This window comes from Megalobrama amblycephala, linkage group LG7, assembly GCF_018812025.1.
Source record: "Megalobrama amblycephala isolate DHTTF-2021 linkage group LG7, ASM1881202v1, whole genome shotgun sequence".
In the NCBI taxonomy this organism is placed as follows: Eukaryota; Metazoa; Chordata; class Actinopteri; order Cypriniformes; family Xenocyprididae; genus Megalobrama; species Megalobrama amblycephala.
The window spans coordinates 8,691,114-8,703,993 of record NC_063050.1 but is presented as its reverse complement, the minus strand read 5'-3'; the positions used below and the strand labels follow the sequence as shown (position 1 = coordinate 8,703,993).

General features: G+C 45.0%; 3 protein-coding genes across 3 annotated transcripts in view; 2 read left to right on the top strand and 1 right to left on the bottom strand.

Moving 5' to 3' along the window:
- LOC125271224 (B-cell receptor CD22-like) overlaps positions 1 to 12,880 on the top strand; it is a 1,156,500-nt gene that overhangs the window by 411,988 nt on the left and 731,632 nt on the right. The window lies entirely within an intron of this gene.
- LOC125271198 (hemicentin-1-like) overlaps positions 1 to 12,880 on the top strand; it is a 987,774-nt gene that overhangs the window by 262,959 nt on the left and 711,935 nt on the right. The window lies entirely within an intron of this gene.
- LOC125271216 (B-cell receptor CD22-like) overlaps positions 4,798 to 12,880 on the bottom strand; it is a 43,181-nt gene continuing 35,098 nt past the window's right edge. Inside the window, exons 5-14 of the mRNA XM_048195233.1 lie at positions 9,075 to 9,428; positions 8,731 to 8,976; positions 7,692 to 7,943; positions 7,332 to 7,586; positions 7,003 to 7,245; positions 6,832 to 6,919; positions 6,682 to 6,727; positions 6,008 to 6,085; positions 5,879 to 5,934; positions 4,798 to 5,639 (exon numbers count right to left, since the gene is read on the bottom strand). Of these exons, the coding sequence (XP_048051190.1) occupies positions 5,600 to 5,639; positions 5,879 to 5,934; positions 6,008 to 6,085; positions 6,682 to 6,727; positions 6,832 to 6,919; positions 7,003 to 7,245; positions 7,332 to 7,586; positions 7,692 to 7,943; positions 8,731 to 8,976; positions 9,075 to 9,428 (1,658 nt within the window). The 3' untranslated portion in view covers positions 4,798 to 5,599. The remainder of the gene's footprint in view (positions 5,640 to 5,878; positions 5,935 to 6,007; positions 6,086 to 6,681; positions 6,728 to 6,831; positions 6,920 to 7,002; positions 7,246 to 7,331; positions 7,587 to 7,691; positions 7,944 to 8,730; positions 8,977 to 9,074; positions 9,429 to 12,880) is intronic.

Below are 12,880 nucleotides of genomic sequence, written 5' to 3'. Positions count from 1 at the left end.
GGCTGAGGACCCCGACGCCGTGGTGGTCGTCCTCTTCCCCGCGGTGCCGATTTCTCAGGGTGACTGTCGTGAAATATGTCTGGAGTAAGCTGGGGTCTAAGATGTCGTTCCTTGGGACCCAGGAGCGCTCCTCGGGGCCGTATCCTTCCCAATCCACTAGATATTCCAGCTGACCACCACGACGCCGGGAGTCCAAGATCTCACGAACCTCATACGCAGCTCCGTCCTACAGGATGAGTGGAAGGGGGGGTTCGGCGGGAGCCACGTCAGGTCCTGTGGGAAGAACAGAAGGGCGGTGAGCTTTCAGTAGTGACACGTGGAAAGTGGGGTGTATACGATACCCTTGTGGAAGACGGAGTTGATAGGTGACTGGGTTGACCTGCTTGACGATGGGGAATGGGCCAATGAACCTGGGACTCAGCTTTTTGCAGGGCAGACGCAGTCTGATGTCCCGGGTGGATAGCCAAACCATCTGACCAGGCTGGAAGACTGGGGTGTTGGAGCGTCGAAGGTCAGCTACCATCCTGCGTCTGCGCAGGGCTCGTTGCAGTTGATGGTGTGCTGAGTCCCAGACCCTCTTGCTCTCTCGGAACCAGTAATCCACTGCCGGAACGTTGGAGGGTTCCCCGGACCAGGGGAACCAGGGGGAACAGTCGACTGCCGGAGAGAGTTTTGGGCATACTCGGCCCAACCCAGGAACTGGTTCCAAGAGTCCTGGTGGTCATGACAGAAGGTACGGAGGAAGCGGCCAATCTCCTGCACCTTCCTTTCCGTCTGCCCGTTCGACTGCGGGTGGTATCCGGAAGTCAGGCTGACGGCCACACCTAGGAGGGAGTAGAACGACTTCCATACTCTGGATATGAACTGGGGTCCTCGGTCGGAGACTATATCTTCTGGTATTCCGAAGTATCTGAAGACTTGGTTGAAGAGTATTTCGGCGGTCTCCATGGCAGTGGGTAATCCTGGAAGTGGAATCAGACGGCATGATTTTGAGAAGCGATCCACAACAACTAGGATGGTGGTATTTCCTTCTGAGACAGGGAGATCAGTAATGAAATCCACTCCTAGGTGTGACCGTGGGCGATCTGGAACGGGCAGCGGAAGGAGTTTCCCAGCTGGCAGATGACGAGGAGACTTGGAGATGGCACACTCCCGACAGCCCTGCACATACCTTCTGACATCCGAAGCCATCCCTGGCCACCAGAAGCGTTCTTTTAGCAACGAGAGGGTTTCATTGACCCCCGGGTGACCAGTGCCAAGTGACGTGTGAGCCGAGTGAATGGTGGGAGTGCGTCGTGTCCATGGAATGTACAGCAAGTCAGGTGGACAGCCCGGCGGAGGGTTCGTGGAGGCATTGGAGGAGGGGATGGTCTCTTCTGACCAGGTAATTGGACGATGAGAGAGCTCGGGATGATGGGTTCAGGTTCTTCTGTCTTTTCCTCAGGAGCATGGAGACGGGAGAGAGCGTCTGCCTTCACGTTTTTGGTACCTGGGCGGTAGGAGATGGTGTAATTAAAGCGGGAGAAGAACATGGCCCAGCGAGCTTGTCTAGGGTTCAGTCTCTTTGCTGACCGAAGATATTCAAGGTTTTTATGGTTTGTCAGTACCAGGAACGCGTGCTTGGCTCCCTCCAGCCAATGCCTCCACTCTTCCAAGGCAAGCTTAACAGCAAGAAGTTCCCTGTCACCGATGGAGTAGTTGACTTCCGCCGGGCTGAGCTTGCGGGAGAAGAAGGCGCATGGATGGAGTCTACTTGGCGTCCCCTGCTGCTGCGACAACACCGCTCCCACTCCAGTTGTCGAGGCGTCCACTTCGACGACGAACTGTTTCTCTGGGTCTGGATGAACGAGTAAGGGAGCGGTGGTGAAGGCTTCCTTTAGGTGGTTAAAGGCGTTGGTGGCTGCTGGGTTCCAGGACAGAGACTTGGGCTTATTACGGAGCAGGCTGGTAAGTGGATGGGTGATGGAACTGTTACCTTTGATGAACCGTCTGTAAAAGTTGGAGAATCCGAGGAAGCGCTGGAGTTCTTTAATGGTGGTGGGTTCTGGCCAGTTGGTGATGGACTCCACCTTCCTCTCGTCCATCCGGATGCCACCGTGGTCTATGTTGTAACCCAGGAAAGAGACGGAAGGTTGGTGGAAGGAGCACTTCTCTGCCTTGAGGAACAGGTTGTACTGACGAAGACGGGTGAGGACCTCCGCAACGTGTTGGCGATGTTCGGCCTGGCTCCGGGAGTATATGAGTATGTCGACGATGTAGACTAGGACAAAGCGGTGGAGAAACTCCCGGAGCACCTCATGTATGAAATCCTGGAATACGGAGGGGGCGTTGACCAGTCCATACGGCATAACCAGATATTCGTAGTGGCCAGTAGGGGTGAGGTTGTACGCGCTGCGGAGGTCCAGCTTCGTAAACACAGTGGCACCACGGAGATGTTCCAGGGCCGCTGGGACGAGAGGAAGGGGATACCTGAACTTGACTGTGATTTTGTTGAGTGAGCGATAATCGATGCATGGCCGCAAGCCTCCGTCCATTTTAGCCACGAAGAAGAAACTGGAAGCAGCAGGGGAAGTAGACGGCCTGATGTAACCTTGGGCGAGGGCTTCCTTGATGTAATCCTCCATGGCCTTCTCCTCCGGGATGGAAAGAGGGTATATCTTACCCTTTGGCACTGGTTCACCCGGAAGCAGGTCGATGGCACAGTCCCATGGCCGGTGTGGAGGCAGCTTGGAAGCCCGTTGCGGGCAGAAGACATCGCTGAAGGGGGCGTAACACTTGGGGATGTCGACGGAGCGTTGTTCGACTGGACTTTCGATGGACGTGGTGCAGAGAGAGAGGTCAGGCGAAGGAGATGGTGGAACAGGAAGTTCAGCCAGACAGCGAGAGAAGCATTTGTCGCCCCACTTCAGGATTTCGCCCGTTTTCCAGGAGATTGTGGGGTTGTGCTGCTCCAACCAGGGGCGCCCCAGAACCACGTCAGCGGTGGAGTCCTCCAGAACCAGCATATGTGCCTCTTCTTGGTGTAGTAAACCAACTTGAAGTGTTACTGGTCCAGCCACGGTGCGGACGTGCTTACGGCTCAGGGGTCTGCCGGTTATTGAGCTAATCCTGTAGATGGTCGGAGACGGAGTGGTCTTGAGACGTAGTTGGCGACAGATGGCGCCGGAGACAAAGTTCCCGGCTGACCCCGAGTCGATGAGCGCGACCACTGAAAGGGAGACAGTAGCGGCAGTAAGATTGACGACAGTAGTGAGTGGTTTCATTTTATGAGTAGCAGGAATAATAGCACTCACCAGGGGTCGCGGCGGTCGTGTGGGGCATGCTGCAATCACATGCCCAGGGTCTCCACAATAGAGACAGAGATGAAGGGTCAGCCGGCGGCGGCGTTCTTCAGAAGATAGACGAGAGTTTTCCACTTCCATGGGTTCTTGGGCTGGTTCTGGAGTGCTGATGGGTTCGGATCGGCAGAGGAGCACGTTGGAGAGGGACTGGTCCTGGTGCTCTTGGATGCACGCTTGCATGCGAGTGGCGCAGCGAATGGAGAGCTGGATGAACTTTTCAAGGCCGATGGAGTCCTCGCATGCAGCGAGATGCAGCCGCACCCGAGGTTCTAATCCTTGACGATAAGTTGTTATCAGGGCTTGTTCATTCCATCCGCTGAGTGCTGCAAGCGTTCTGAATTGCAAAGCATAATCGTAAATGGACATTGATCCTTGTTTTAAATTATAAAGTTTCTCACCAGCTGAAGAATCCGTGATCGGTTTCCCGAACACTTCCCGGAAGTGGGAAATAAACGCTGAGTAGGATTGGGTCACAGCGCCCCGCTGGGACCAGATGGAATCGGCCCATTTTAATGCTTTGCCGCTGAGCTGAGAAATGATGAACGCAATCTTGGATGTGTCACTCGGGTACAGGTGCGGCTGCATCTCCAGGACCAGTGTGCATTGCAGCAGGAATCCGCTGCAATCCTCCGCCGATCCTGAGAAGGGCGCCGGTTTGGCCATGGGACTGGCGTACGGCGGCAACGAAGGAGAACAGTTGACATTGGCGGTGGTGTTCGCTGGTGCAGGTGAAGGGACAGTGACTGGAGATGGCGGTGGTGGGTTGATGGTCAATGTGCGCCGAAGCGCATCCACCAGTTCCTGAAATGGATCCGGCTGGCTCATACTGGGTCTGCGGTGTTGGTCCGGTCTTCTGTTACGGTACACAGGAGACAGACGCAGATGTAACAGGTAATGGTAGTTTTATTGACCGCAGTAGAGCAGAGGAAAACACACAGGTGAGTGAACTGGTTGTAGATAAGGTGGAACGGGTAGTATGAGGTATAGTTACTGTCCTTTCTGTTGCAGGTAGATACACGTTGGAGCTTGGAGATCGCTGGAGAACTTGGGAGCTGGCTGAAACACACCCACAGAGCAGACGAGGCACACAGAGGGAAGGAGACACGCTGGAGACAGGTGAGTATACGAAGAGGAGTCCTTGAGGTAAGCATAACAGGGAGTATATGCGAACGAGACTGGACATAGAGTGCTGTGTGAGTGTGTGCTTTATAGTGCTGTTGATGAGTGGAGTGATGAGGTGCAGGTGGCGGTGATCAGTACTCTGGAGACAGCGTGCGTTGTGATTGGGTGATGTTGGGACCTGACGTGTCTGTGACAACTCTATAGGTACTCAAGATTAACATGAGATTGGCAGAAACTGTGTGTATGTTTTATGTCTCCTTTAAGATAATGGATCAAGAACACATTTACATAGTTAACCAAATAATAATTTATTTTCATATTGTATGACAATTACAGTACAGCTTCAAATATATTATTAATCAATCAATATCTGCAATAGTCAAACAAGTATATAATAAGCATTTTATTTTGGTTATATTTATTAGATTCATGTGTGTGTATGTATTTGTATATTTTACATTTTAAAGTAAATTACAATATTTGTGTTATATCATAATCTGTTGCTTTTCTTTAGCCAGGGACACACCAAGCCAATGTCAAAAAGACTAGTGGCGATGAAAGCTGACTGTGTTGTCGCCTCTCAGTGACCGTTGGGTTAGTTTGTCCCGGGCTTTTGATAACGGTGTAGGGTGTTCCAAATGAACAGTTATTGTCAGTGAAGTCCACTTCAACGGATATTCAGTGCTTAGGGAGCAGTGGACACTCTGTAGGGATCATGTCAATCAGAATGCACCTTTTGGTTGCTCATTCATCACATGGTCACACATGAGCACAATCCATTACTCTCTTTTACAAAAGTCACTTCACTGCAGAATGTAAACTCTATAGTGAAAAAGTTGAGTAAAGTTTAACTTGTGCTTCATCTTAACGTGGTGTCTTACTATGTGTGGAAGAGCATTCATTTGTTGTTAGTTCTTATTGGTTCCCTGTCAGGTGTGAACTGGTGATCATTTCTGTTTTCTCTATTTCCTGTGGTGGATTGTTTGTAGAAAGAGCGAGTAGCGGGGACATACTGTCTGTTGACCGTATTGTGTCGATTTCTGCTGTATCGTGTTTCCATCAAATATAATCTAATGTAAGCTAAGTTCAGCAGTAGTTCTTTTGATGATGACCAACAGTGAATGAGTCACAAAGGACTATCCCACTATCTTGCCCATATGTTGCGACTGGACGCTGCTACAACAGAAATAAGACAAGGGAAACATTTACACAAACATTAAAAAAACACATACAACATATCTACAGTACAATGGCAAAATAATTATTTAAAGTTTTTATAATTTGATTATTGACAGCTAAATGACTGTCTGTTGTAACTGGAAGAAAATACTGTTTAAGATTTATTGACTAGTAGATTAAGGATATTTTCTTTACTGATTATAAAGAGAAGATTATATTGAGGATCTCACACTTACAGATTCTCATATTCAATAGAGCCCGACTGGTGATCAGCAGGTCTGGGATGGACAGTCTATGTGAAAGACATACTGACTATTAGACAGATTAAACTCTATTACATGTGTAGTTTGTGATATTTTACTTACTGTGAGTGTGTTGTACACATCAGAAGATCTTGACTTCGGGTCAAGAGCTGCATATCTTCCTGTCCTGGGAGAATCATTCTACAGGGAAACAAAGAGAAGGACTTACAATACAAAACAGGTGTTTTTAAATAGTTACCATGACAGTAAGTGTCCCTAACAACAGTCTTTGACTCTGGACCTCGAGATCAACTTTCCTGCAGAGTTTAGCTCCAACCCTAATGAAACACACCTACCTGCAACTCTGTAGTAATCCTGAAGGCACTAGCCGCATCTGAAAACCTAGGCAGCTGATTGTTGCCTCGCTGCCCTATTAGGTAATGACTTAGCAGGTAGCATTTACTCACACAGGTACCTCATGAAACTGATTTCAGACTAATGATGCAGCATAACGGTTAAACGATCAACAACAAAACAGAGAGAGATTTGGTGACAACAAAGTGAGTATTTAATTTCTACTATTCTAACTTCTCACTAGACATGTTGGAGCTGAACTCTGCAGGACAGTGGATCTCGAGGTCCAGAGTTGAGAACCCCTGATCTAAAGTGTAATCACTCCACAGTCTCTTTCTTCTCACATATGACTACATCAGTAAAAAAAAAAACATGAGTGTGATAATACATGTACATGTAGAAAGAAGCTCTAACTGATTTATTGAATTATTTAATCGTCTCACCTCATACTCATGTATTATAGATCTTCTGTTTTTCCTTTTCTTCTGACTGATAAAGGGAAGCACAAACAAGCCATTTCTTTTAATAATGTCCTATTGTATTCATTTAAAAGCACATTATATTCCTACTCTTTATCGATTGATTTTATTTACATTATAAATATGATGATAATGATGATGATGAATAATCCTCCAGATAACGCTGCGATCACAATCACATTCCTACCAGCACCATGATGAACTGAAAGAGGAAGATCATCATGAGTAACTCTACAAACTGATGAATGATGTGAAGATACAGGAGTGTGTTAATAAAAGCTTCACCTGTGACAGTTACAGCGTCTGATCTCTGAGATCCATGTTGATTGTGAGCCTGACAGTAGAAGCGTCCACTCTGTAGTGCACTGAAACTCTGTCCAGATCCAACAGCTGAGCTTTCATTCTCCTTAAACCAGCTGAAGTTCAGAGCAGGAGGGTTTGAATCACTGCTGCAGATCAGAGTCACTGAATCTCCTGACACTATTTCACCAGATCCGTTTATCAACACTGAGACGTTCCTGGGAGGATCTAAAACAGAAAAACATATATAATCATTAACAATTACAATAAATTTTAAATGTAATGTCACAGTCACTGAATCTTCATTAACTCACACATGACTTTTAAAGTCACAGCATCAGAGTATTTCTCTCCATGTTTATTTCTGGACTTGCACTTGTATTCTCCACTGTCATCAGAGCTGATCTTTGAGATGTTGAAGATTCTTCCAGATCCTACAAACGTTCCTCCTTTAAACCAGCTGATTTCTGCAGGAGGGTTTGAATCACTGCTGCAGATCAGAGTCACTGAATCTCCTGACATTATTTCACCGGATGGACTGATGGACACTGAGACGCTCTTTGGATGATCTAATAGCAATTATCAGATTATTCATTTAACTTTTTTAAATTACTAATGTGAAATAAAATTATAAAAACAGAAAATTAACATCTTATGTTTTATAATGAACTCACACATGATGTTTAAAGTCACAGCAGAGTATTTCTCTCCATGTTCATTGATGGACTTGCACTTGTATTCTCCACTGTCATCAGAGCTGATCTTTGAGATGTTGAAGATTCTTCCAGATCCTACAAACGTTCCTCCTTTAAACCATCTGATTTCTGCAGGAGGGTTTGAATCACTGCTGCAGATCAGAGTCACTGAATCTCCTGACACTATTTCACCAGATGGACTGATGGAGATCACAGGTTTCTCTGGACGATCTACAGGAGAAATATGTAATATCAAGACTCCACATGAATAATAAGAGTGTGAATAATATGTACATGGTATATGGATTTTTTTTTTCTATTCTTGGTAATATTCAAACTTTTGTATGTTGATACTGTTTTCTTAGCCTTTTACAGATTACATTTATTATATTGTTATGTTAATTATTCATATTCTATTGATATTTTATTTGGTATTTAATTAATGTGTTTTATACTTGATTCTTATTTTTAAATGTACTCTGGATTTGTCACAGAGTAATTTTGTTATGTGTCACACAATGACAATACGTAAAGTCAAAACTTGAATATGCGTGCCGTGTACATTACAGTATGGCCTCAGAGTCAAAATATGAATATTACATATATAAACGTGATTTGTTGGATTTTGCACACATTGTCTGAGTCTAGAATTGCTTCACACTCAAGTAAATGGAAATTTATGTTCAAGCATCATTCACCATACCAATGTACTTTTATTTCTGTTTTTACAGAATTAAGCATAAACAACATGAATCCTTCAATCCAACATGAAATGGGACATAAAAGTGAAGCTTGTTATTTCATAGAATGATTTTGAATCATTCTTCTGATAAAATGCATGCATTATTTGAGCATTAAAGGTGTTTAAAATCACATATATTGTTCACATCTGTACTGTTGAAACAGTATTTTAAAGCTCTTTTAATGATAAGCACAGTTTACTTCCATTTTTAAACAAAAAGAGGGACAATTGAACTCTACAGGCTTTTAGAAATAAAACTTCAAAGAATATACTTACATCTGATATTGAGTTGAACAGCAGGAGAGATGTAACTCTGTCCATATACACCACAGCTATATCTGCCTGTATCTTCTCTGCTGACTGTCCAGAGGTTGAGCTGGTTTCCAATAATTCCTGTAGTTAATGGCTGTGAGTTTCTGAACCAGATGAATGTTGCTCTGTCAGTCAGAGTGCAGCTGCTTTTACATGTCAGACGGACTGAATCTCCCTCTGTCACTCTCTCAGGAGACTCCACCTGAAGATCTGAACACAACACACACATTATATCTAGTGCTGCTGTCATACACTGATTATTATTCAACATAATGCACAGAAGAAGAGAGAAACCTCATGAAAGTCACCTGTGACAGTAAGAGTCACTCCTGGATAACCAAACCATTTGTATTTATTAGTGGTGAATCTGAAATAGTACTCGTGTGAATCCTTCAGTGTCACATGACTCAGTCTGATGGTGCAGTTCTGCTGTTTATCTCCCAGATACTGAAGCCTCTGAATGTATTCAGGGTCCTCAGACAGATCTATAAACTCTCCATCCTCTTTTACAGCACCTTTGGTCCAGAACACTCTCCTGATCTGATGTCCAGTAGGGTATGTATAAGTGCAGTTCATTATCACTGATGAGTCCTTTAGTGCACAGATGTGTGAAGGACTGTAACTCACATCCCAATCAGCACTAGAAACCCCTGAAACACACATTAAAGGGATAGTTCACATAAAAATGATTCTTCCATAACTGACCTGATATGTTAATCTGTTTTTTTTTTTATTATTTTTTATTTTTTTTAGCTTTACTGACATTAACTGAAATTTGAGAAAGAAAAAAAAAAGGTTTTAACAGAGGGTTCAGTAACTTTTGAACACTGATGATTTGTAAGACAGCCCAAATTAACAATTTCCTTTAAGAAATGACTAACAAAAGAAAACAAACAAAAAAATAATTCTCCAGCAGGAGCGACTCACCATGAATCATGAGTAGAAACACTAGAGGAAGAGGAGGAGCCATTATCAGTGACATCACTGCAATAATAATAATAATAATAATAATTCCTTACATTTATATAGCGCTTTTTAAAACATGCATACAAGAACAATAATACAGTATAACACACACATCATGAGAGAAAAAAAACAACCTTTAGATTTAAAAATATGTAAAATACTTTAATATATTGAAAGTATGAAGCATATTCAACATCCTATTGAATAGATCAGTGTTTCTACAACAGTATTAATCAGACTATATTCTCACAGTAACCAGAGTAACTCTTACCGTGTTCTGATGAGTCTCTCCAGCAGACGATAAACTGGTAAAATTCTCAGTTAACATGGTTTATTTTAAAATGCTTGCACAGACAGAAAAAGTTTCTTCCTCTTTCTTGACTCCTGCCCACACAAGCAACATTTCATCATGATCCAGTGACAAAAAAATTAAAAAAAGGATCAAAAATTTAATGTGAATCATGCACACATATTTATTGACATATTGGACATATTTAGTTTCACTAAGGCTTGCACATATTACAGTGTTTTTCAACTGCTTACACACAAAATCCTTACTTGTCACACTTGATGCTCAAACACCAGAACCACACACCAAATCTGCAAAACCATACATGAATTCTCGGCCTTCGACTCAGTTTTCAATTTCATAAAACACTTTTTACACAATTCTCTATGTAACACACAAAAACCTAAAAGAAATTATCTTGATTTCCTTTTTCAAACACAACCATAGTTTCTGTCCAACTACACATGGTTGATGTATTTCTTTTCTTTCATACTGTGTAATACTGTATTACCAACCACAAATATTTGCAGTAAATAAATAGTTTGGTTTCAATCTTTTGTGTTTACCGTGAGTTTTTCAACATCTCTCTGCCAATTACTTTCAATCTTGTACAGAAATGAACACAGGAGCTTATGAAAGAAGAGCTTTAGGTTTTGAATAACTGTATATATGATATATCCAAAAACAATATTATGGCAAAGGTGTTTGTGTTTGAGATGTGTCCGTGATATTCTGAATGCAGTGCTTCATTTTGCAAGAGATGTGAGGCATTTTGCATTTTGTGTGTGCAGTTCTTAGGTTTGTGTGTAAAGTTTTGAAAAGAAAAAAAAAAAGAGGCAAAGTTTTGAAAATATGTGTAAGCAGTTGAAGAAAACTAAGATTGAAGGGATATTCAGGAATATATAAAAATAAACCTGGGTTTTTAAAAACATAAAATCTTTCTTCCTGGAAACATTTTCTGAAGAATTACTGAGGAAGACACTCAGTAGAGGAACTTATATTGAGTAAGACTGGATTTCTTCACTTTGACCTCAGACAGACAAGTTCCCTTTCGTGGGAACTATCGACGCTACGTCAATGACGTGATGGGAACCTTCTGCATTTTGTGTTCGTGAAGCACCTCTGTATCCAACCAATGAGAAGACGTGACGTCAGAGGTGGGTGACGTCACGGACCAGGAAACTATAAAGCATACCCAAAAACAGAGAACGCCAGCTTCTGTTGTCTTCAGCAAGCGCTATCTGTATCTTGTCTGTCTTATTTACTGTTGTTTGTCCCTGCACACATTGCACACACTGATCTCTTCGTCCGAGGACAAGAGTTTCATAACACAAAATAAGACAAATATATATATATATATATATATATATAAATGGCGGAAAAGCAGCAAAAGTTTACAAAGTGTGCTCCTCCCTGTCCGCGCTTCATTACGGACGGGGATACACATGAAATGTGTGTAAAATGCCTGGGAGTTGAGCATGCACAGGCAGCTCTCGAGGGAGCTGTCTGTGTACATTGCGAGAGGCTCACTCTCAGAGTGCTGCGTTCACGCCGGGCGCTCTTTGAGGAGGGCGCCGCGGCGAGTGTTCCCCGTGGGTCCGGTCCCGCTGCTGCTGAGGCACAGCGAAGGCTGCACTCGTGGGGTTCACAAATGGATTTAGCAGAGGGGGGAGAGACGGGCTCTGCCCTATCGCTCCCTTTACCTGCTAGACCCAGTGTCTCTCCTCTGGTGGCGGAAGCACACGCTGCGGTTTCTTCCCCCAGGAGAGAGATACCGGCACTCAACATATCTTCCTCCGAGGAGGTTGATGTGGAGGGTGCCGGAGAAGGAGATGATGGACCGCCATCCTCATCTCCAGCGTACGAGGAGCTTTTGGAGGTAGTGACCAGGGCAGTTGAAAAGTTAAACATAGGCTGGCCCGCAGAGAAAAGTGAAACTCAGCCTAAGAGCAAACTCGATGAAAGATTTCTTCCAGCGCGGTCACTACCCCAGCGTCGGGGTCTGCCGTTCTTTCCCGACCTCCACACCGAGGTGTCGAGGTCGTGGAAGAGACCAGTACAATACCATGTTTACAGCCCCCAAAGGTCATTATACAGTAACATCATGGGGCTGAAACACCACGGCTATGGGGCGATGCCTCGGGTGGAAGAGACGCTCGCCAGCTATCTCTCTCCCGAGTCTGCGTCGTCCCTTAAGACCCCGACGTTGCCCACTAAGCCATTAAAAACAACCTCCAGCTTAGTGGGCAAGGCTTATTCGGCGGCAGGTCAGGCGGCGGCATGCCTGCATACGATGTCTATCTTGCAGGCTTACCAAGCCGACCTGCTGGGGGAAATAGATGAGAGCGGGGAAGCGTCATTTGAAGCTATACATGAGCTTAGGAAGGCGACAGATCTAGCTCTCCGGGCCACCAAGGAGACGGTCAAATCAATTGGCCGCTCTATGGCAGCCCTGGTGGCCACGGAGAGGCACCTTTGGCTCAATTTATCCGACATAAAGGAAAAGGATAAGAACGTCCTGATGGACACGCCGCTGTCTCCTGGTGGCCTGTTCGGCGACGCAGTGACATCTGTCGTCGACAGTTTCCAGGAGACACGCAAGCAGTCAGCGGCGTTTCAAAAGCTTCTCCCCCGTCGCTCTCATCCCCCCGAGGCTGCTGGGCGGGAGCAGTCTCGGCCGATAGCCAGCTCCTCGGCACACAGGGCGCAGCAGAAAGCCAGTGTGGCCACCCGGGCTCCCCCGCGGAAAGCTTGGGGACTGGGGCGGTCGGCACAGGCTTCCAAGAAAAGGTCCTGACGCCAGTCACTCAGGACCTTTGAGGGCAGTCCCCTCCAGGGTAATTCAATTGTCATATCAGG